Source organism: Geotrypetes seraphini, chromosome 7 (assembly GCF_902459505.1).
Source record: "Geotrypetes seraphini chromosome 7, aGeoSer1.1, whole genome shotgun sequence".
In the NCBI taxonomy this organism is placed as follows: Eukaryota; Metazoa; Chordata; class Amphibia; order Gymnophiona; family Dermophiidae; genus Geotrypetes; species Geotrypetes seraphini.
In genome coordinates this window covers 169508535-169533358 of record NC_047090.1, presented here as the reverse complement: position 1 = coordinate 169533358, position 24824 = coordinate 169508535, and the positions used below count along the sequence as shown (strand labels likewise).

The following is a 24824-nucleotide window of genomic DNA, read 5'->3' as shown; positions in this document are numbered from 1 at the left end:
TTCAATTTAAAAATTTTTTTTTTTTTTTTTTTTTTTTTTCTTCTTAGCTATTTCTGGGCGAGAATCCAAAGCTTTACCCGGTACTGTGCTTGGGTTCCAACTGCCGAAATCTCTGTTAAGACTTACTCCAGCCCATCTACACCCTCCCAGCCATTGAAGCCCTCCCCTGCCCATCCTCCTCCAAACGGCCATACACAGACACAGACCGTACAAGTCTGCCCAGTAACTGGCCTAGTTCAATCTTTAATATTATTTTCTGATTCTAAATCTTCTGTGTTCATCCCACGCTTCTTTGAACTCAGTCACAGTTTTACTCTCCACCACCTCTCCCGGGAGCGCATTCCAGGCATCCACCACCCTCTCCGTAAAGTAGAATTTCCTAACATTGCCCCTGAATCTACCACCCCTCAACCTCAAATTATGTCCTCTGGTTTTACCATTTTCCTTTATCTGGAAAAGATTTTGTTCTACGTTAATACCCTTTAAGTATTTGAACGTCTGAATCATATCTCCCCTGTCTCTCCTTTCCTCTAGGGTATACATATTCAGGGCTTCCAGTCTCTCCTCATATGTCTTCTGGTGCAAGCCTCCTATCATTTTCGTCGCCCTCCTCTGGACCGCCTCAAGTCTTCTTACGTCTTTCGCCAGATACGGTCTCCAAAACTGAACACAATACTCCAAGTGGGGCCTCACCAATGACCTGTACAGGGGCATCAACACCTTCTTTCTTCTACTGACTACGCCTCTCTTTATACAGCCCAGAATCCTTCTGGCAGCAGCCACTGCCTTGTCACACTGTTTTTTCGCCTTTAGATCTTCGGACACTATCACCCCAAGGTCCCTCTCCCCGTCCGTGCATATCAGCTTCTCTCCTCCCAGCATATACGGTTCCTTCCTATTATTAATCCCCAAATGCATTACTCTGCATTTCTTTGCATTGAATTTTAGTTGCCAGGCATTAGACCATTCCTCTAACTTTTGCAGATCCTTTTTCATATTTTCCACTCCCTCTTCGGTGTCTACTCTGTTACAAATCTTGGTATCATCTGCAAAAAGGCACACTTTTCCTTCTAACCCTTCAGCAATGTCACTTACATACATATTGAACAGGATTGGCCCCAGCACCGAACCCTGAGGGACTCCACTAGTCACCTTTCCTTCCTTCGAGCGACTTCCATTAACCACCACCCTCTGGCGTCTGTCCGACAGCCAGTTTCTGACCCAGTTCACCACTTTGGGTCCTAACTTTAGCCCTTCAAGTTTGTTCAACAGCCTCCTATGAGGAACTGTATCAAAGGCCTTGCTGAAATCCAAATAAATTACATCTAGCATATGTCCTCGATCCAGCTCTCTGGTCACCCAATCAAAAAATTCAATCAGGTTCGTTTGGCACGATTTACCTTTTGTAAAGCCATGTTGCCTCGGATCCTGTAACCCATTAGATTCAAGGAAATACACTATCCTTTCTTTCAGCAACACTTCCATTATTTTTCCAACAACTGAAGTGAGGCTCACCGGCCTGTAGTTTCCTGCTTCATCCCTGTGACCACTTTTATGAATAGGGACCACATCCGCTCTCCTCCAATCCCCAGGAATCACTCCCGTCTCCAGAGATTTGTTGAACAAGTCTTTAATAGGACTCGCCAGAACCTCTCTGAGTTCCCTTAGTATCCTGGGATGGATCCCGTCTGGTCCCATCGCTTTGTCCACCTTCAGTTTTTCAAGTTGCTCATAAACACCCTCCTCCGTGAACGGCGCAGAATCTACTCCATTTTCTCGTGTAACTTTGCCGGACAATCTCGGTCCTTCTCCAGGATTTTCTTCTGTGAACACAGAACAGAAGTATTTGTTTAGCACATTTGCTTTCTCCTCATCACTCTCCACATATTTGTTCCCAGCATCTTTTAGCCTAGCAATTCCATTTTTTATCTTCCTCCTTTCACTAATATATCTGAAAAAATTTTTATCTCCCTTTTTTACATTTTTAGCCATTTGTTCTTCCGCCTGTGCCTTCGCCAAACGTATCTCTCTCTTGGCTTCTTTCAGTTTCACCCTGTAGTCCTTTCTGCTCTCCTCTTCTTGGGTTTTTTTATATTTCATGAACGCCAACTCTTTCGCCTTTATTTTCTCAGCCACTAGGTTGGAGAACCATATCGGCTTCCTTTTTCTTTTGTTTTTATTGATTTTCTTCACATAAAGGTCCGTAGCCATTTTTATCGCTCCTTTCAGCTTAGACCACTGTCTTTCCACTTCTCTTATGTCCTCCCATCCTAACAGCTCTTTCTTCAGGTACTTTCCCATTGCATTAAAGTCCGTACGTTTGAAATCTAGGACTTTAAGTATCGTGCGGCCGCTCTCCACTTTAGCCGTTATATCAAACCAAACCGTTTGATGATCGCTACTACCCAGGTGAGCACCCACTCGAACATTAGAGATACTCTCTCCATTTGTGAGGACCAGATCCAATATCGCTTTTTCCCTTGTGGGTTCCGTCACCATTTGTCAATCTTTGCCTTTTGTCTTGTTCTAAGTGGTTCCTTTTTTATTTTTGGTCCTGGGTCCACATCTGAGACAATGGGATTGTAGCACAATAAGAAGACAGGTGGGTGTGGTACAGAAAAAGTTATTTTATATAGAAATAGGTTTATTATTGTACAGTATTTAGAACAGAACGTTGTTAAAGAGCTGCTTCTGTGTGAGTTTGCCATGGGTGTATCTCCATCCAAAAGAGTCAAAGAAAGAGACTGTGTGAATGTGTTTATATAGCTGATTTATCATTTCCAGCACCTTCCTGTGTCATTTTAGTTTGTTTGATCTGATGTCTACTGATTGACATGGAGATATGCATTCCTTTGAAGGCCCACTTCTTCGAGCCTGTCTGTTCTCAAATCCAGTCAGGTAGGAAGCTATCCTTTCCACCTACAGTGACATCACCAGGGGTGTCAGAGCTGCATCTAAGTATCTCCCAGAGGCCTTTGACTAACTTTTTCAGGTTAGGCCCTGAATCCTCAGGATAACTTTTTCAGGTTAGGCCCTGAATAGCACAATGTCATGCTGACAATTTTCTTTTTGGTGTGGTTAGGTGTTTGCTGTGTGCATGGATGAAGGGTTTCCTATATCCTATTGTTTTTGGGTGAAGTATGACTGGTTGGGGTCTTTACTAATTGTTATACTTCTTGGTTATCTGTGCTGGTTTTTCCATAGCTAATTCTTATGTTTAATGGAAAGAGCAGGAAGAATTTACATTACATTAGTGTCTTCTATCCTGCCAATACCTTTCAGTTCTAGGCGGTTTACAACAAGAGTTGGCCTGGGCATTTCCAGGGAGAATACATGGTTAATAGATGTAGTATGCATCGGGATCTGTGGAGGGTTGATCAGGTTTAGTTAGATCATTTGACAAATTTCTTGAATAGAAAGGTTTTAGGTTCTTTCCTAAATGTTTTGTAGTTGGGCGTTATAGCCAGTAGATTGAGCGGTGGAGGTCTAGTTTCACTGCTCTGCTGGCTAATAGTCTTGTATATTTTTTTGCTTTGTATACCTTTGATTGGGGGGGGGGGGGTAAAGTGCATGAGTTCTCCTTGGTCTGGATGTGTTTTTTCTGTCTAGGCGGTTGTTCAGATAACTTGGTCCGTTTCCATTTAGGGCTTTGAATAGGGTTCAGTAGAATTTGTATTGTAAGTGCTTGTAGTGGGAGCTAGTGTGAATCTCGGAAGGCGGTAGTAATGTGGTCATATTTTTTCAATGAGTAAATCAGTCTAAGAGCTGTATTTTGGACTGTTTGTAATTGTTTTAGCATGTTGGTTGGGCATGACAGGTATAGGATGTTACAGTAGTCCAGGAGTCCTAGGATTAGCGCTTGTACCAACAGTTTGAATTGTTCGTTGTTGAAGTATTTTCGGATTTGCCTTAGGTTGCGCATGGTTGCGAATGCCTTCTGGATCGTTTTGCTGATTTGAAGTTGCATGGTGCAGCCTTTGTCTATCATTATTCCCAGCAGTTTTAGGTTGGGTTTCATGGGGTATGTGATGGAGTCTATTTCTAGATTTGTTATGGTTGGGGTTTTGTTTTTTTCTAGAAGTAAGAAATTGGTTTTGCCTTGATTCAACTTTAATTTGTGGTCTTTCATCCATTTTGACACTGTTTCTAGTGCAGTGTATAGTTCATTGTGTTGGGGTTGGTTTGGTTGAAAGGCAGGAGGATGGTGATGTCATCTGCATAGCTGTATGAAGTTATGCCTATTTCATCTAAGCATGTGCCATGTGTGGCTATGTAAAGGTTGAAAAGTGTTGGAGATAGTGGGGAGCCTTGGGGGACTCCACAGGGGTTGTTCCAGGATTCCGACTGTTCCTTGTTTGCTTTAACTCTGTATTTTCTTGAGCGGAGGAATCCTTCAAACCAATTGTAGTCTCTGCCTGTGATTCCTATTGCCTCCAGTGTTTGTAGTAGGATGTTGTGATCTACTAGTAGCAGTTTTTGCCTTTACTTAGGTGTTGTTTGGCTTTGTCTAAGAGGGAGACTAGTAGTGTTTCTGTGCTGTAGTTGCCTCTGAAGCCTGATTGTGAGGGGTGGAGTATGTTGTGGTTTCTAAGTATTCGGTGAGAAGTTTTGCAAGCGGTATGGAGGCTATAGGTCTAATTGGATGGCTGATCTATAGCTCCCCTTGGGTCTTTCAGGATAGGGGTTATGATGATTTCGGATAGGTCTTGTAGAAATTGGCCCTCTGTTAGCATGTAACTGAAACACTGCATGAGATGGGTGTGGAATTTAGTGCTGGCTGGTTTTAACAGGTATGGGGGGCAGTGGTTGAGGTTGCAGGCTGCATGATTGTATTTGTTGTAGAGCCTTTCTAGGTCAGGCCATTGTAAGTTTGGGAAGTCTGACCAGTTTCTGTCTGCTGCTTAGGCCTCTTTTTCTATGGGTGGTAGTGAGATTTTGTTGAGATGGCTTGGGGTCCCGGTAAGTGTTTCTGGCTTTTGAGATTTTGTTTCTGAAGAATTCAGCCAGTTTGTTTGCTGTGGGGGAAGGGGCGGTATTGGTAGCTAGGTAGTAGTGTTGGCCGATTTCAGGGGAAAAAATTTCGATTCGATTCAGCCTATTGAATTGGTTTTTCGATTCGATTTTCCTGCCCAATTGGGTGGGGTTTTTTTTTTTTTTCCCCAAACATCCTTGTGGGTTTATTTTATAGCTTCTCACCCCCTTTGGCTTCTCCTAACCACACTGGCGCTGTGGTCTAAACAAAATAAAAAAAACAAAAAGGACTTTTCCTCTCTCTATTAAATCCTAGCTCACATTTGCGGTCTAACACCAGCTCTGGTAGGATACACTTTTCAAATCTGACATATTGTAATCACAAAACAGAAAATAAAATTATTTTTTCTACCTTTTAGCTTTGAACTAGCTGTGTCTAGTCAATATTCAAATCTTGTTGGTCCCAGGCTCTGATTGTCTTCTGATAACTTGCTTGCCAGGGTCTCCTACTTTCTTCTTTCTCCGTGCTAACCATCCATCTGCCATCTATGTCCTCCCCTTCTGTTTCCCTTCCCTCCCCCGGAGATCTGGCGTCTTTCCTTTTTTTCGTCTCCATCCACAGATTCACCTTTTCTCAACTACCCTTTCATCCAGCATCTCTTTCTCCTTCCCCACCACCCCAGGGTCCACCATCTCTTCCTTTCTCTTCCCAACTACCCTCCTATCCAGTATCTATTCCCCCTCCACACCATCCCTTGTGTCATCTCTCTCCCTCTCCTCTATTTTTAGACCCATTATTTCTTCCTCCCTCCCTCCCTCCGTGTACTTCTACACCAGGGCCCCCCTCCCCTGAAGGCCTGTCCCCCTCCCTTGAAGGTCTGTCCCCCCCCTTGAAGGCTTGTCTCCCCCCTTGAAGGCTTGTCCTCCCCTTGAAGGCCTGCATCCCACCTCGGAAGACCTGGCTGGCTGTTCCCCCTGAAGGCCTGTCCCACCCCCCACCCCGAAGGACTGCTCACCCCCCCCCACGGAAGGCCTGCGTGTTCCCCCTGGTCTCCCACTGATGGCCGGCTTCCCCCCTGGCCTCCCTGCACTGTTTACCATTGAGAAAAAGCCTGCAGATAAGATTGTGACGCTTGTGATCTTCGCACTGCTTTGGAGCTGTTTCCTTTGCCGCGGTCTCATCCCTCCTCTGACGTCAAGAGGCAGAATTGCGGAAGAAACAGCTCCCGAAGCAGTGGTTTGCAGATATGATTGCTAGCATCGCAATCATATCTGCAGGCTGTTCCTCAACAGTAAATGGTGCGGGGAGGCCTGGGGTGGGAAGCCGAACGCCAGGGGAGGGAAATGGACGCCGGGACGGAAGCCAGATAGCAGCACCTCCCGACTGACCCACCCCCCTCGCCCTCTAAAGCAGGTGTGGCAGCAGCCGGCCAGCAAAAGCAGCGCTGCCGCTCCTGCTTTAAGGGGGGAGGGTCAGCCGAATCGGGAAGCTGATTTTTTTGTTGTGTTAAATCGATTCGAATAGATTCACCTGAAGTGAATCGGTGAACCGATTTGAATCATGAATCGGGCAGCACTTCTAGGTAGGGTTTGGTGTCTGAGTTCCTTTAGTAGTTTGAAAAGTTTTTTGGTGTCTTGGATTTCTATGCCTATTTGACTGGTGTAGTATGATTTTCTTTTTTCTTTTAGCTTTTGTTTGTATTGTATGTTCAGTATTCTCCATGTTGTTTTGTGTGTTCTTGGTTGTCTTTTCCCCATTCTCTTTCAAGACTCAGTTTTGGAGACCGTATCTTGCAAAGGACGTAAGAAGACTTGAAGCGGTCCAGAGGAGGGCGACGAAACTGATAGGAGGCTTGCGCCAGAAGACGTATGAAGAGAGACTGGAAGCTTTGAATATGTATACCCTAGAGGAAAAGAGGGACAGGGGAGATATGATTCAGACGTTCATATACTTGAAGGGCATTAACGTAGAACAAAATCTTTTCCAGAGAAAGGAAAATGGTAAAACCAGAGGACATAATTTGAGGTTGAGGAGTGGTAGATTCAAGAGCAATGTTAGGAAATTTTACTTTACGGAGAGGGTGGTGGATGCCTGGAATGCGCTCCTGAGAGAGGTGGTGGAGAGGAAAACAGTGACTCAATTCAAAGAAGGGTGGGATGAACACAGAGGATCTAGAATCAGAAAATAATAGTAAATATTGAATTAAGGCCAGTACTGGGCAGACTTGCACGGTCTGTGTCTGTATATGGCCTTTTGGTTGAGGATGGGCTGGGGAGGGCTTCAGTGGCTGGGAGGGTATAGATGGGCTGGAGTAGGTTTTAATGGAGATTTCGGCAGTTGGAACCCAAGCACAGTACCAGGTAGAGCTTTGGATTCTTGCCCAGAAATAGCTAAGAAGAAAAATTTTAAAATTGAAACAGGTTGGGCAGACAGGATGGACCATTCGGGTCTTTATCTGCCGTTATCTACTATGTTACTATGTTTTGCATTGTCATTTGAGTTGTAGTAATTCGTTGTCAAACCATTTGCCTGAGCATCTGCAGATTCTGGTTTTTATTTGTGGTTGTGTCATGTCTTCAAGGATGTCTGTGCTTAGAGTGCGCCAGTGGATTAGGAAATCCTTGGAGTTGCCATCTTGGATCATGGTGTCTACTTTGTTCCAGAATTTAAGTGGGTCGATCTTTTTGTGTGTTTCGTATGTTAAGCTTTGGTAATTTTGTTTGGTTTTGCCCTGTGTCCAATTGATTTTGAAGGTGTACCTATAGTGGTCTGACCAGAGGGTGCGAGACCAAGTTCCATTTGTGGTATGTATTTCCTGTGTGGTGGATGTTTGGGACATGAAGGCAGCTATGTCGAATTGGTGGTCCTTTTCGTGTGTAGTTTGTGGGTCCAGGATTCTGTAGGAAAGGGTTTGGAGGAATGTAAGGAGATTTTCTGTTTGATTGGAAGATTTATCTTCTAGGTGCAGGTTAAGATCGTCCAGGATCATGTTATATGTTAATGTGAGGAAGTTTCTGAGAATAAATTCTTCAAATTCTGATTTACAAGAGGATATTCTAAACTGGTCCTTTGCTCAGTGCACCCTAGCATGAGCAGCTATCCTACCTTGGAGAGACACTTTCTCTTCCTAAATATACATTTCTCTTAGCATGAATAACTCCCCCCTCTTCCAGTCTTTCTCATTATCATTCCAAATCCTCTTAAGCAGGATTTCTCAATTTATTCTTTGGAACATATCTAGCCATTTGTGCTTTCAAATATCCGCAATGAATATACATTAATTGCAAAATCACTTTCAAATACAATAGCTTCAAAAAAGTCAATCACTTAATCAAAGAAGCCATATAAATAAATATGAATTAATAGAAAAATATTAATAGAAAAATCACATACAAATCATTATAAATCACAGTTCACAGCTAAAAAGTTACTTGAACTGTTGAATGTCATTTTAATTCAGATCATATTGAATTACTTATCAGTCCACTATTTTCCTTCCGTTGCAAATTTCATCCACGGCTGATCAAATTAAACTTTCAAAGTCCAGCCTATTGCAGGTTTCCTCCACTGTTAGCTAGAAATACAGGCATCATCAGGAGCTGTGACTGCATAGAGTTCCCAATCAACTCGTTGCACTTCCACACTTATCATAAAGCAGCAACAAAAGGGAAATCTATTTCACATATTCTCACTGATCAAATTCCATCACTGCTGACTTCAGAAGGTGACCAAAGCTATGTCTAGGCACTATCCTATAGCTCCGGACTTCCAACAGCTGTTTTTACAGCCAAAAGTGGATTTTGCAGTAGCACAAGTGACTAAATAAATGCACCTCCTTTCCTAATGAAGGAGATTGATTATGAAGGATACATAGGACTATAAGATGGATGTGATCCTTAAGACAGTTTGAGGCGCTGATTATGTGTATCAAAGTTATAGCAGCTGCCTTCCTTGTGGCACGGACCTGTTATACAAGATTGCGGACTAGTCCTTCGGAGCTGGGGGATTCCTGTCCACACATGATTAAAGAGGGAGTGAATTATGTGGCTGATGCTCTTTTTGACATCAGAGTCGTGAGTAAGATTTCAGCTTACTCAGTTTCTGCCTGCCAAATGCTCTGGATCAGACAGTGGGCAGGTGACTAATCTTTCAAGGCCCCTCTCAGCAGCGTAAAGCCTATGTTGTCTCCTTTCGATTTCCGCACAATAGTTCAGGCAATGGTATTATCTAGACTTGACTATTGTAATGTCCTGTGTCTTGGAATAGCTAAGACAAGATGCAGGGCATTGCAAGTTGTGCAGAATGCTGCAGCAAGATTGATAACAGGCGTGTCTAAATACAATCACATTTTGCCCTATCTCCAACAATTGTACTAGCTGCCTGTTATTTTCAGATCTCAATATAAAGCAATAATGATTTGCCATCAATTCTTGTATGGAACCATACCTGAAGTAAGATGTCAAATTATTTACCATCTAGGTCTCTGCGTTCTGAGACCTCAGTGTTGTTAAAAACAAATGCTAATCCAAAATATGCTGAGACCAGTAAAATGGCCTTTTGCTGTGCGGGGGTCAAATTGTGGAACTCACTTGTCGTCAGTTAAGAAAATGTTATGACAAGGGTAATTTCAGAAAACAATTAAAAATGCAGTTATTTGTTGTTACATTTTTCTAGGAACTGATCTTTGCAGTTGTCCTTTTGATGGGCACTTAATGTGATTTTCTGATGATTATATGCTAATGTTTGATTTTATTTGTTTTATTGAATTATGTATGTAACGCTATGTAAACCATTTAGGTTTAAACGGTATATAAATTTTTAAAATAAATAAATAATTACCCTTCAAGGGGCAGATGCTTTTTGGCAAAGGTTTAGATAACCTTATGGCCAGTGTGGTGAATTGCCATCCAAAATCCCTCCCAGACAAGCAGGGGCCGTTGTTCCGCCAGGGGCGGCAGAGATGGTTTTCATACCTGTAGGAGATCCTGCCAGTTTTTCTCTGGTTACTCTTCTCAGAGGCTATTCCAGGAGTCCAGAAATTTGGCATTTACAGGGGCCAAAAGCCCTCTGGATCCCGTGGTGGCTCAGCCACCAAAAAGCCACAGTGATGCCACAGCGAGGCTGCCCTTCCTCACATTAACCAGCAGCTGTTGGCTTTCTGGAGAGAATGGGAACAGATTTTGTCAGACTATTGGATTCTGGAAATTATTTGGGAGGAGCACAAGATAGTGTTATCAACCCCTTCCAGATCTGTTCTTAGAATCCCCAGCTGGACGGCCAGAAAGAGGCCAGGGTCCAAGTGACAGTGCAGTGACTCTTGGCCATTCATGCCATAGAACCAGTTTCTGAAGAAGAATCGTGCTTCGGCAGATATGCCATATACTTCATAATGCCCAAGAAAGTCACAGAAGATTGGAAGCCCATTATGGATTTGAAGTCGTTAAATGAGACACTAAAATTCCCTTGCTCTCGTATGGAGATTGTCTGCTTAGCATTATTTGCAGTATAGAAGTAAGTTTTATGTTATGGTATCTGCAGGTGAATTCCTAGTCTCTGTGGATTTAATGGAGGCATATCTTCACATTCCCATCTTTTCAGATCACAGGAAATATCAAAGATTCCACATCCTTCAGCAACACCAGTTTGTGGAGCTTTCTTTTGGTTTGGTCATGGCTCCACGCATTTTTATCAAGGTGGTGGTGGTTGTAGCATTTCACCTACTCAGAATGGGTATCCGATGTAGCCTTCCCTGGATGATTGTCTATCAGAGCCCCATCACAACAGGAAGGTGTGCATGTGCAGCAGGTGGTGAATCTCCAGAGACTTGGATGGATAGTCAGCTTCTGAAAAAGTCACCTTCAGCCAACTCAGTGCTTGGAATATCTGGAAATCCACTTTGACACAACACAGGACTGTGTCTTCCCGAGCCATGCAAACACAAGCTCAGGAAGCAGTTCTTAGAGATCCTGGCCTTACCGAGCCCCATGGCCTGGCATTAGCTTCAAGTGCTGGGCTCAATGGCGGCCTCCCTGGAAGTTTTTCCTTGGGCGTTAGCTTATATGTGGTCACTCCAGGACTCTTCTTTCTAGGTGGTCTCCGTAACATCACTCTACAGATGCAGATCCCCTGGTCTTCGGGGCAAAATGCTGCTTAAGTTGGTGTCTCAAGAGGGATGCCTTATCGAGGGACATGCCTCTCAGAATCAGCTTATGGGTGATCCTCATGACCGATGCCAGTCTGAGGGGCCCACTGCTGGGGTTGCCTGATCCAAGGAAAGTGGACCCTATTGGAAAGCAAGTGGTCCATAAATCATCTGGAACTGAGAGCCATTTGTTTGGCACTGAAGGAGTTGCAATCTTTCTTGACAGGAAAGGCAGTGAGGATGTTTTTGAACAATGCCACAGCGGTAGCTTATATAAATAAACAAGGAGGCACAAGAAGCAGTCCCTGATGCTTAGATGTTGTTCCAGTGGGCGGAAGTTTACTTACAAGCCCTCCCAGCTGCTCAAATGGTAGGAGTAGATTAAAACCAGGCCAGTTTTTTCAGCAGGCAGAGTCTGTATGCAGGGGGTGGTCTCCATCCTGGAGACCGTTCGCCCTCATTTTGCAGCACTGAGAAGAACGGACATGGATCTTATGGCCAAAGCCAAGAATGTGAAGGCAGATCACTTCTGCAGTTGAAAAGCTGAACCAGGAAGCGCAGGGTTGGACATCCTCTTTCAGCCCTGGCTCACTGAGCTTCTGATCTGTTTCTGTCATGGTGGGCTGGATCATTCATAGAAAAGTGTGTCACCAGAGGCTGGTGATCCTGGGAGCTCCACACCAGCCCCATCGATGTTGGTATGACGATCTGGTACGCCTCCAAAGAGGCAAACCTTTTAGGCTGCCTGTTCATCCCAGTCTCCTAAGCTAGGACCCAGTTCCTATGGAGAATCCAGACTGCTTTGGTCTTACAGCATGGCTCTTGAGCACACAGCTCTAACTCGTAAGGGTTACTTGGGAGGTTGTCGTTAACGACTCTTCTTGGAGCAAAGAAGCCTGTGACGGTTTACTGCTTTTGCTAAGACCTGGAAGGCTTTCCAATTATGGTGTGCCAAGGAGTAGGTTGAGCCTGAGAGAGCTCCCATCCTGGTGATTTTAGCATTCCTGCAAGTTTAGACTAGAAAAGAGCCTAGCAGTTTCATCTCTCAAGATACAAGTAGCTAGTGTTTTGGGGCTTGGAGAGGCATGCAGTTGCTGGCGTCTCATCCAGATGTAGTGCTGTTTTCGCTCACTGCGTAGGCTGTTCCTTTATTGGGACCTTAATGTTTTTCTGAAGGACCTATCTTGGGCTCCATATGAGTGTCTGCCAGATGCGTCCCTCTAGGATCTTGCAGTTAAGACTGTGTTTTTGGTTGCCATAGTCTTAGCGAGGCGGATCTCAGTTACAAGCACTTTCCTGTAAAGAACCTTTTCTCCAGTTTATGGAGTCTGGTGTTTTTCTGCAGACAGTACCTTCCTTTCTACCGAAGGTGGTTTCTATCTGCCTTTTATCCTCCGGGCTCAGCAAAACAGGACAGAATTTTCCAGAGTTTGGATGTGCGTAGAACCCTACTCAGTGTTCTCCTCAGAAATTCTTTCCAGCCTGGTGGCATGATAACGTAGCCGGGTGGGGCAGGATAGGGAAATTTGGTGGTTAGAATAGGTCATTAAATCCAGTGACGTACCTAGTATATATTCCAAAACAAAAATGGATCTTTTACACAAAATTCTTACCCAAACTTGAAGAGTACTTAGTAAATAGGGCTAGAGGAAACAAATTAAATTTGCCTTATATTGTTTGGAATTAGTCACAAATGTACTTTTAAATCTCATTTCTTCTACAACTATATATCATTTATACATAAATCTTTAAGTTAATTAAAAAAAAACCCCAATACATAATCTAGGAGGGTGGTATATCATACAATGTAAACCGATTTCAGTGCATAGGACCTCCCATAACATATGTTATCCCAAATCCGTATTCTGTTCAGGTGTGGATAATCATCTATACTAAAAACCTCCTTCCCATCCCTTAATTGACTTAATATTGTCTTTATTTAATTTAGTATTTCATTAAAAATAATTGCATGATAACTAATTTCATAAAATTTCATAGTGTCTTATCTGTTGAAGAAACTAGTATATCATCAGTTTATTCTCTTAATTACTTGTGTATCCTAAAACATCTTCAATGAATATCAGCAACACTTATCTTTAACAGCACATTGCTGATCCAACATTGGTTTGTTAGATTATAACTGCCCGATGCTCCATTTCTAAGTGAGCGTTTCAGTCAAAAGACCTTCATCGGGGGAAGTTCTGGTTGCTGTAATCCATATCACAGAGCCTATTTTGTTAGTAGTGCGAGATTCATGAAAAGTCTGTTTTATTCAAAATCTCCAATCAAACCTCCTCCAGTTGCTTGGGACCTCAATGTTGTACTCTACCTTGATAAAGCCTCCATTTGAACTAATAGCAACTTTATCACTCAAATACCTCACCTGGAAAGTAGTTTTCTTAATCTGCATCACTTCTGCATGCCGAGTCTGAACTTCAAGCACTTGTCTCAGATCCCCCATATTCAACATTCTTTCATGATAGTTGTCCTTCGCACTCATTCCAACTAGTCTATAGTTCTGCCTGTCTTCTTCTCAAGACCACATTCCCATCCTAGTGAAGCTGCACTCCACACATTGGATTGTAAATGAGCTTTGGCTTACTATCTGGATAAGACCAAGCCTCATAGAACTTCCACTCAACTATTCCTGTCATTCAGTCCTAATAGGCTGGGAACTCCTGTAACCAAACGAATAATCTCTACATGGTATTTCCTTCTACTATGCTCGGACTGGGCTATCACTGGAATGTAGTGTCATAGCACATAAAGTAAAAACAATGGCAACATCAGTAGTTTATCTACTTTCCACTCCCATTGAGGACACCTGGTCATCAATTCATACTTTCATATCCCACTACTGTCTGGCGAATCATTCCAAATGAGATAGTTAGGCCAAGCAGTTCTACAGTATTTATTCTCTATTTAGATGTCATCTCTTCCATATTAGCTAGGGAGTTCCATCTGTGAGAATATACTACCTGCTTGTCTTGGGATAAAGCACAGTTACCTTTTAACAGATGTTATCCAGGGAAAGCAGGCAGATATTCTCAAAACCCTCCCACCTCCTCTAGTTGGCTTCTTAGCTTTTTTACTGAACTGATGGTCCTGCGAGTCGACGGGGGGGAAGGCACCAGCACATGGGCAGTCTGGAGACTTTGAAGAAGTTTAAAGTGACAGTATACGCATTTGCACTGTCTGTACTGGGTCTCTGTGGATGATGTCACCTGTCTGTGAGAATATTACCTGCTGTCCCTGGATAACACATGTTACAGGTTAAGTAACTGCTTTGCTGGGGAAGTTCCCCTTGCCCCTCCTTTTTCTTCTGTTTCAGTGGAGTTTGATTGCTTTGATACTAACTGAAGAGGGAGCTGTTCTCCAGTTCGAAAGGGGAAGAGTTGAAAGTTTTTGACACCCTTCTGCAAGGTTCATGACTAGGGGGAAGGAACTGCTGATTCAGAATCCTAAGTTTTCTATCAGAAATTTGATTAGCAAGGTAAGAATCTAATTTTGGAATCATGAACGGTCCCTTTATATCTGCCAGTGTCATGAAGACGCATTGTAGGAGCCATTTACCTGGGTACATAGTCTATGTCACAGTTCTTCAACCGCCGGTCCGCGGACCGGTGTCGGTCCGCAGAAAATTTCTGCCGGTCTGCGCAGGGCTGGCGAGATCAAGTCGGCAGTTAAATTTCCTGCCTACTGCGGTTCCTGCTCATTAATGTTCCTCCCAGCCTCAGGCGATTAAGATAGGCTGCCTATGTCGGGGCCTTCCTCAGTCTCGCCTGTTCGGAAACAGGAAGTTGAAACAAAATAGGTGGGACTCAGAGAGTGAAGGTCCCGACGTCGGCAGCCTGTCTGGATCGCCGCCCCTGCCGAGTTGCTGAAGAGGGCCGCGGGGAAGTTACAAGTAGAATGGAGAGAGCTGCAGATACTGGTGCAGGTGGAGGGAGATGGTCAGCATGTGCGAGCAAGATCCTGGGGAGCCTTCACAGTGACTTCCTCCCCTCCCACCAGCTCTCCTACTTGCCAGGGCAATGATTTACCGGCAACTTCCTGCAGGCAAGTACTGAGAGCTGCTGGAAGGGGAGACAGCTACTGTAGGAGGCAGGGAAGCTGCTGGATAAAGGGAGAGCTGTTACTGGACTTGGAGAGAGTTAGAAGGAGAGATGCTGCTGGGAGGGGAGGAGGGAAAGGGATGGGAAGAGAAGAGAGTTAATGTTGGATAGAGGGAGGAGGGAAGAGAGAAGAAGGAGAGATGCTGCTGGGAGGGGAGGAGGGAAAGGGATGGGAAGAGAGTTAATGTTGGATAGAGGTAGGAGGGAAGGGAGAAGAAAAAAAATGAAGGAGGGAAGGGAGAAAGAAAAAAGGAAGGAAACGGCAGGGAGATTACAGGAGGGGAAGGGGGTCAGGGTGGAATGGAGAGATCAGATGAGGGAAAGGGGAGAGATAGGAATGAGAGAGTAGAGAGACATTGATGCTGGAAAGGGGGTCAGCAGAGAAATGAAAGAGGGATAAAGATGCTAGATCTGGTGTAGGAGAGATAAAAATGAAGAAGGCAGTGAAGCTGGAATGAATGATGTAAAAAGGGAAGAGGGGCATAGAAAGAAGTCGGATACATATGGAAGGGGGAGAGGGCAGACATTGGATGGAACGGGCAGATGCTGGAAGGAAAAGAGTGAAAAGAAGATGAAAGCAGAAACCAGAGACAACAAAAGGTAGAAAAAAATAATTTAGAATATATCAGATTTGAAATATATATCCTGCTAGAGACATAACTGGGGACTGCAGTATTCTGTTAGCATGATATTTCTATGTAGCATTCTATAATAACTTGGCTTGTTCAGTTTTCTTGATAATAGAGGGGATATATGTGAAGGGGAGGGGAGACAGGGGTTTTGCTGGTCCGTGCTCTGTATATTTGTATTTATAAAATCACAATTGTTCAGAATATTGTTTCTTTTTATACTTTAATAAAATACGTTCAATATAAAATCATAATTACGGCTTGTGCAGATGGGATCAGATGGTTTGCGGGGACCGAGCTCGCGGAGAAGGGGCGTAAACGGGGTTTTTAAATTTTAGTCCTAGTAGTTTGCCGGTCCACAAAATAATTCTTTTATTTTTCCCGGTCCACGGGTGTAAAAAGGTTGAAGAACACTGGTCTATGTGATTTCCCAGCCTACCTTTTAATAAAATTGAATGCTGATAGTTCTTTGAGTGTGTGTGGGGCTGTTGGAACCTATTTTACTTTGGAGTGGTGGTATTCTCTGCCATTCCCCAGAAGCTACCACTCTAGGCATTTGCCTAGTCTTACCAATGGTTAAACTGGCCCTGAAAACTAGGGCTGTAGAGTTGGTACACCAAAACTTCAACTCCATTTTTCTACTGTCTAACTCGACTCCTATTGATATTTGGCTTTAAATTTTTTGTCCTGTATCTAAAGTATTTGTAAATAAACTTAGATCCGGGAGATAGATATTTATTTCTCCAAGGACAAGCAGGACAGCAGTACCTTATACTTGGGTGAAATCCTGATGGACATCAATGAGGGCGCTGCCCAGTACACTTTATCTTTGAGGCTCTTGGCAGCAGGACCCTTGATCTCGTTTTTTCTTTAGAGCAGAGAGGTCTGCTTGATTTCTTAGGTGCTATTTTTCCTTCAAATTTGTGCATTCCAGTGCAGGTTTATTTATTTTTTCTTTAATAATCCTTCATAGTTTTGATTTTTGTCATGCCTTTTTTAGTCTTTAGTACTTTTTCAGCATTTAAGGTTTCTTTATGTTTTTCCAGCTTCTAAGGCTGTCTTGGGCTGGAGTACTGGGCTCGATTAGAGGTAAGCTCCTTTTTGACTGTCTAATTGAGAAATTTGATTTAGCTGGTATTCTTTTTTTCCATGGCCCAGAAGATCCCTATTGGTTTCAAGAGATGCACCCAGTGCAGTCAGGTGACTTCAAGCACTGACGTGCACAATTGATGTTTTAGGGTGCTTTGAGCCTGACCATGATTCAACTGTGTTCTTTGTTTAAAAATGCAGTTTTTATATTTGACTGCAAGTAGGTCTTGGCCTTCTATGTGGAGCAGACTAAAGTCCACCCAGCTTTTTTTCTTTTGACTCAAATAGATGGGTACAGTCATCAGTAAGTACACTTTGTCATAAGAATTGCTGCTGCTGGGTCAGACCAGTGGTCCATCGTGCCCAGCAGTTCGCTCACGCGGCAACCCTTAGGTCAAAGACCAGTGCCCTACCTGCGTGCGTTCTGGTTCAGCAGGAATTTGTCCAGCTTAGTCTTTAAACCCTGGAGGGTGTTTTCCCGTAAAACAGCCTCCGGAAGAGCGTTCCAGTTTTCTACCACTCTCTGGGTGAAGAAGAACTTTCTTACTTTTGTACGGAATCTATCCCCTTTTAACTTTAGAGACTGCCTTCTCGTTCTCTCTACCTTGGAGAGGGTAAACAACTTGTCTTTATCTACTAAGTCTATTCTATTCATTATCTTGAATGTCACGATCGTGTCTCCTTTGTCTCCTCTTTTCAAAGCAGAAAAGGCCCGGTTTCTCTAATCTCACTGTACGGTAACTCCTCCAGCCCTGTAATCATTTTAGTCGCTTTTCTCTGGACCCTTTCAAGTAGCACTGTGTCCTTCTTCATGTACGGCGACCAGAGCTGGATGCAGTATTCCAGGTGAGGGCATACCCTGGCCCGGTACGGCGGCATGATAACCTTCTCTGATCTGTTCGTGATCCCCTTCTTAATCATTCCAAGCATTCTGTTCGCCCTTTTCTCCACCGCCGCGCATTGCACAGACTGCTTCATCGACTTGTCGACAAATACTCCCAAGTCTCTTTCCTGGGGGGTCTCTTCAAGTACTGCACCGGACATCCTGTATTCGTGTATAAGATTTTTGTTACCGACATGCATTACCTTACACTTATCCTCGTTAAACCTCATTTGCTATGTTGCGGCCCATTTCTCGAGCGTGTTTGTCACATTGCAGGTCTTTGCAATCCTCCTGCATCTTCACTACTCTGAATAACTTAGTATCATCTGCAAATTTAATCACCTCACTCATCGTACCAATTTCTAGATCGTTTATAAATATGTTGAAGAGCACGGGTCCCAGCACCAAACCCTGCGGCACTCCACTCGTGATGCTTTTCCAGTCCGCGTATTGTCCATTTACCCCCAATCTCTGTTTCCTATCCACCAGCCAGTTTATAATCCACGTGAGTATGTCACCCTTGATTCCATGGCTCGCAATTTTTCAAAGTAGTCGTTCATGCGGAACCTTGTCGAACATCTTCTGAAAATCCAGATATACAATGTCAACCGGGTCACCCTTGTCTATCTTCCTGTTTACTCCCTCGAAGAAGTGCAGCAAGTTCATCAAGCAGATCGTGTCCGTCAAGATGATCAATGATGCGGTCCTTTATCAGTGCCTCTACTATCTTTTCTGGTATCAAGGTCAGACTCACCAGTCTGTAGTTTCCCGGATCTCCCCTTGAACCCTTCTTGAAGATCGGCGTAACATTCACCAGCTTCCATTCTTCCGGAATCTTTTCCGATTTGATCAACAGATTGGCTATTAGTTGAAGCAGTTCAACTGTAGCCCCTTTCAGTTCCTTGATTACCCTCAGATGTATGCCATCCTGTCTCAGGGATTTATCGTTTTTGAGCCTATCATTCTGCCTGCATTCCTCTTCTAGACTGACTGTTAACCCTGTCAGTTTCCCATCTTCGTTTCCTGTGTATAGCCTATCGGCTTCTGGTATGTTGTATATATCTTCTTCAGTAAATACAGATGCAAAAAATGTGTTCAGTTTGTTGACGATGGCTTTGTTCTCCCTTAGCACTCCCTTTATTCCATGGTCATCTATGGTCACCGCTTCCTTTGCGAGTCATTTCCCTTTAATATATCGAAAGAACAGCTTGAAGGTTTTTCCTCCTTGGCTATTTTTACCCCGTAGTTTCTTTTGGCCCCTCTTACCACCTGCTTTGATGTTTGTGTTTTTTCCAGTTTACCTCAGTTTTTAACCTTTTCTATTCCTTTTTTTCTCCTTCCGTCTTCTTGTCTCTGATCGCATCTTTCACCGCTACAGGGAACCACGCGGTTCCTTCTTCTTTTTCCTCTTGGATCCCTTGTTGATAACGTAGTATATATAGATTTTGTGCCTCAGTGACTGTGTCCTTAAAAAGGGACCATGCTTGCTCTAGCGTTTTTACAGTGCTGGCTAGCAGATTATCTTCTTCTTTTATGCTCAGGCTAGGCTGACTCTTGAGGGCCATGTCACAGCTTACAATATCTGAGCTATGGCTGTCGGTAGATTACTTGAGATCAACCTTCATTGAGGAGCTATGCAAGGTTGCGACCTATCTCATTACCATCTTGAGCAAAGTGCCCAGTTTGTCAGTCTGTCTTTTTGATCTTATAGTCCTGCAGAATTTTTTTGGCATCTAGAATCTTGCTCCACACTCCTAGGGCCCCATTTTATTTTGTTCCAGGCTTTACCTCCATAACCAGTTTGTATATGTTAAAATTAATTGGATTCAAGTTAATCTGAGCCTGATAGCTAGGGATTCCCAAGTGTAAGGATGCTACTGTCTTTGGAGAAAGGTAATATACTTACCTGTAGCAAGTGTTCTCCAAGGACAGCAGAAACAGAGAAACATGATGGCAGTTAAAAACCAAATGGCCTATTCAGTCTGCTCATCCACAGCATCCACTATCTCCTCCTCTCCCTAAGAGGTCCGAAGTGCCTGTCCCACGCTTTCTTGAATTCAGTCTTTGTCTCCACCATCTCTACCGGTAGGCTCTTCCTCCTCCCCTTAGTCAAGTTCTTTTTTTTTAGCTATTTTGTTACTGAGGGTTCTGAAGGATGGGAAGGCACTTGCACAAGTAAGTGGGATCACTGCCAAAAGTCTATTAAAGATACAGTGCACTGGGCAGCATCCGCATTAGGCTGCATTGGGATCACGCCACAAAGTGTGAGGATACTTGTCCTGCTGTCCTCTGAGAACACCTGCTACAGGTGAGTAACTTTGATAAAACAAAGTATAAAATAATAGTGTAGTACTTTTTTATTTTTTATTTAGAAACTGGAGTTGGACATAGCGTATTTTTACTTACTCTAACTCCATCCAAAATTGCTTCTGACCATGACTCGGACACCTAAACCCTGCGGAAAATAACCCAACAAAGGAGAAAGGAAATTAAAACTGAGCAGGTGGAGTTTAATTGCCATTTATAAATCATGTCTTAAACTTCAGTACTGTAGGCATCCTACATTTTCACTGAAGCTATAGGAAATGTTTACCCAATCTGTTAAAATTTTCTCTTACAAAGGTTGTTTATCTTGAACAGGTTGTAGGGTCACTGATGAAATTTTGCATCTAGTTCCAAACATCGACAACTTCAGATTAACCCTGCGAGCTATCAAACTATGGGCCAAGCGTAAGTCCCAAATTTTGAACTTAGAATGTGGATAAATAATAAGTATTTTTAATAAATTTCTGAGGACTGACACTTTTTTATGCTTGTTTGTAGGTCATAATATCTATTCCAATATACTAGGTTTTCTTGGGGGCGTTTCTTGGGCCATGTTGGTAGCAAGAACTTGCCAGCTTTATCCAAATGCAATAGCATCAACCCTTGTACATAAATTTTTCTTGGTATTTTCTAAATGGTAAGCTTTTGAAACTGACTTATAAGCACTTACAGTGTAATTAATAAATATATATACATATATTAACTTTGTAATATTTCCAGTTGAAGGGTTTATTTCCAAAACCTGCTAAGTTCAGTTAGGCAAAAAATTGAACTATTTTGTATAGACACAAAGTTTGTTTGTCATTTGCTTGCAACCAAATTAAAATAAGATTTGTTTCCAAAATCAGCCAAGTTCAGGAGAATGTTAACTCCAAAACCAAGTTATTCTTGTATGTTCTGTGCCCGTAACATACCATGGCATGCAGTAGCCAATAATGTGGTTGGTATACCACATACATTTGGATAAATAAACAGAAAAATGTTTTGCAGTTTTAATCTTCAATATTTTTCATATGTTGCAGCTAACACATGATTAATTTTCAAGATTTATGTGATAAGACTAGCATAGAATGAAGTCATAAGTTTCTCTAAATTCAGCTTTTTTAAAAAACATATATAATACAGCTCATGCAAGACTTTAAACACTTATGTTCCCCATCTCTTTTGGTAAATAAAATATGTTAGCATGAAAATTTGATTTTTCTCTGATGCAACTGAAAAAGACTTGGTGAGTTTTGGAAATAAATCCTTGAATTGCTTCAGACTACTCATATGTAATTGAGCCCTTCAGAGCAAAAGCGGGTCATACCTGCTTTTTGCATAATGTTAGCCATGCATAGATTCATAGTTTCCTATGCCTAAAGATTTAGAAAAAAAATTGAGCTATGTCTATACCTATGTACTTACAAAGGAAAGAAAGGGTAGGGATGTTATAGTATAGATGTTTAAATATTTGAAAGGTATTTATATGCAAACCTTTTCTAGAGCAGGGAAAACAGTGGAACTAGAGGACATGAGTTAAGGTTGCAGAATGGTCCAGTTAGGATTAATGTTGGGAAGTACATTTTTACAGAAAGGGTGGAGCATTCCTGGAATGTCCTCCAGCAGGAGGTGGTGGAGGCAAAAATGGTAACGAGTTCAAGAATGGGAGGGTGGAACATAAAGGATTCCTATATAAGAAGTAGGTGGTAAATATGGTAGTTAGGAAGAAATGCTAGTGCCAGACAGACAGACGTACACGTTCATTGGATAGATTGTGCAGGTCTTTATATGCCATCATTTACTTTGATAAATTAAAGCCGATTCGGCATTACTTGTTCCAGTATCTCCCATTGTAATAAAGTGGCTTGACCTGCTTTTGTTCTCAGGGACTCTGTTGTCATCTGAAGTACAAGATCAGAGATATACTATTGATAGCAATTTGAATAATCTTCAGTTGCTTCATGGAGTCTCTGAGCTACTGTTTTCCTCAGCACCCACTATACCTGTGGTGATTTAAGAGCAAATTTGCTTCAGTAGTCATAAAAGAAACATTTTTCCTTCAGTTGGAAGAATCTTGATCTCTGGGTTGGGAATGGTTACATCGAGAGGTATGTTAATCCCCCCTGTCCGTCTTTACAGGGATATCTTAGAGAATTGGATCCTAAAGGCACATAATAGAAAAAACATTGTTTTTAATGTTCAGTTTGTTCAGAGTAATGATATGCCATACTCAAAAAGATTATAGCTATAGTTGCAGGAACCAGTGGCCCAATAGAAATTGCATGCAGTTAAATCCCACAGTAGCATCAGAAGCTGTCTTACTATTGCAGCCTTGTTAAAAAGTTGTCATGTCATGTAAAAGTATGTTATTTCTTAAATGCTATTTTTCTAAATCAAAATCACCTGAGGTAGAATATTAGATTATCAGATGATTATCATAGATCTATGAATCTCCCCTCCCCCCCTTACAAGATACAGATTGGAAGAAGAGCCTTTATTACTTTATTTAATAATGTTGCTTTTTCTTCATCCATGCCAGACCAGTCCAGACAAATGGGTTATATATATATCTTGGGGGCAGATAGAAACCAAAGTATAAGTGCTTCGAACTACTATGGCTTTGGTGGTATATAAGAATAAAATTATTATTATTATTATTATTATTTACTCTACAAAATCTTGTGAAGCTGGAAAGCCAGGCATCATTATGTCCTTGAGGAGAGGGCTTTCACTTTGCTTACAGCCTGGTTCTTGAAGTGTAAGTTATGAAAGAGAAGGTAGGCAATAGCAGTACAATCCAAAGACAGAGGTTAATCTTGTTAGTCCATGTTTCCGTTGTGAATGTTTTAATATTTCTCAAAAAGGGCTGGAGAAAATTCTCTGAACTGTGTTTGAGTGCTGGCATGCTACAGGGGTAGTGTGCAAGGGTAGAGTGCAAGAAGTCTGTGGCGGTGGATCCAGATGAAGTATGCTTTCTTTGGCGTCATACATTAATGGAGCACAAGACCTTGGCCTCTTTTGAACTTTTCAAGTTACTGGCACTCAAGAATTTCACTTAAAACAGTTTTCCTTAATGTCCCTCCAGACCAGCCTAGATAGATGAGCTATGCATTTCTACGAGCAGGTATGCCGAACTCATTCATATAGGCAGGTCTGGAAGAACAAAAGGAAAATAAATTAGCAAGTAAGGTCTGATTTTTCTTTTTTGCCCTTTGTCTAGCCAGATGCATTTCAGTACGTGTTTGGAACCATACCTGGTGAGGTCTCTTTGCCCAATTTCCTTCTTTCTACCAAAAATAGTTTTTCAATTCCATTTGAATTGGCATTCAAAAGAGAGGAATAGAGATCTTGGGTGTTTAATATAAAAAGGGCAGTAGCTTAGTGATCAAGGAGTTAATCTGTCCTCTTCAGAAGATCAAGATAAAGGCATGTGGGTTCTGTAGTAAGGTGGATAAAACAATTTGTCTTCCTTTTTCATCCTGCTACACCAGTCTAAATCTGTGGTTGGTACTCTACAAAACTGATGGTGGTAGAGAATCTGAATTTCCAGTGACATCATGATAAAGGAGTAGTGCAGCCTAGAACTTCCCAGTATTTCTGTATCTCCAGTAGATAGTGCAGGTCAGACTGGTGCAGTAGAATTTGTGAGAAAAGGCCAGACTCTCAAATGTGTCTATGGCCTGTGGTCCTGAGGTAGTGTTCTGGCTGGTATGCTTAGGGATCTAACCTCAGACCTTTCCCCTGGTAAAGCTTAAAGGTAGATAAAGCACATGCTTTAGGCCTGATAAACACTATTACGAGACATAAAGTTTCCATGTTAAACAGGGGGACCCAGAGGGAGGTTGAGATCCAGAAAGGGACTAATTGTATCCATTAAATACCACAAGAGTAGCACTACCTACCCTGCTCCTGCACCGATTCAACTGTACTTTGTATTCTTAGTTCCTTGAAGACTGCATTTTCTGAACCCTAGAAGTAGAGAGAATGACATGGGGACAAAGTTTGTCCCTGCTCTGTTCCTGAGGTCTGCCCTCATATTAACAAGCCTCAAACTATGATTTTATAATTTAAGTCTTTTTTATTAAAAGTATAAAAAGGGTCAATATTTTATACAGCTGTTTATAAATCACAAAACCTTCCATTTTGATCTGGTTTTGGTATAACCTTCCCAAAGATTCAGCTGCCTGTATTTTTACATCTGGGAAAATAATTGGATTATCTTTCAGACATAGGTGTAAAAGAAAACCAACCATGTTTAGTGGATGAATAGGAAAGTGTTTGAAATGCTCCTTGATACCAGCAACAATGGAAGAATCTGTTGCTGTCACAGAAAGATGCTTGAGCAATTGGGCATATGAAGGAATGTCGTTGTAGGACTCTGATCAGCAGACAAAATTCTTGTTCCTACATCAAAACAGACAAGACACAAATTTTGTCATTCTCTACTTCTAGGGTTCAGGAAGGGCAGTCTTTTCAAGGAACTAGGAATACAAGGGACAGTTAAATCGATGCAGGAGGGAAGGGGGTGTTACTGTTGAGGTTTGTAAAGGATACAATTTGCCCCTTTCTGAATCTCGACCTCCCTCTGGGGTCCCCCTGTTTAACATAGAAACTTTATGATTGGTAATAGTATTGATCAGGCCTAGAGTATGTGCTTTATCTACCTTTGAGGTTTACTTCCATATAG

The 24824-nt window shown here is 42.4% G+C and overlaps 1 protein-coding gene across 5 annotated transcripts in view; it reads left to right on the top strand.

Annotated features, from left to right (window-relative positions):
• Positions 1–24824, top strand: part of PAPOLA (poly(A) polymerase alpha) — a 365046-nt gene that overhangs the window by 108807 nt on the left and 231415 nt on the right. For all 5 annotated transcript variants that reach the window (XM_033951973.1, XM_033951971.1, XM_033951970.1 and 2 more), the window contains 2 exons: positions 20471–20560; positions 20654–20792. In XM_033951973.1, coding sequence (XP_033807864.1) covers positions 20471–20560; positions 20654–20792 — 229 coding nt within the window. The remainder of the gene's footprint in view (positions 1–20470; positions 20561–20653; positions 20793–24824) is intronic.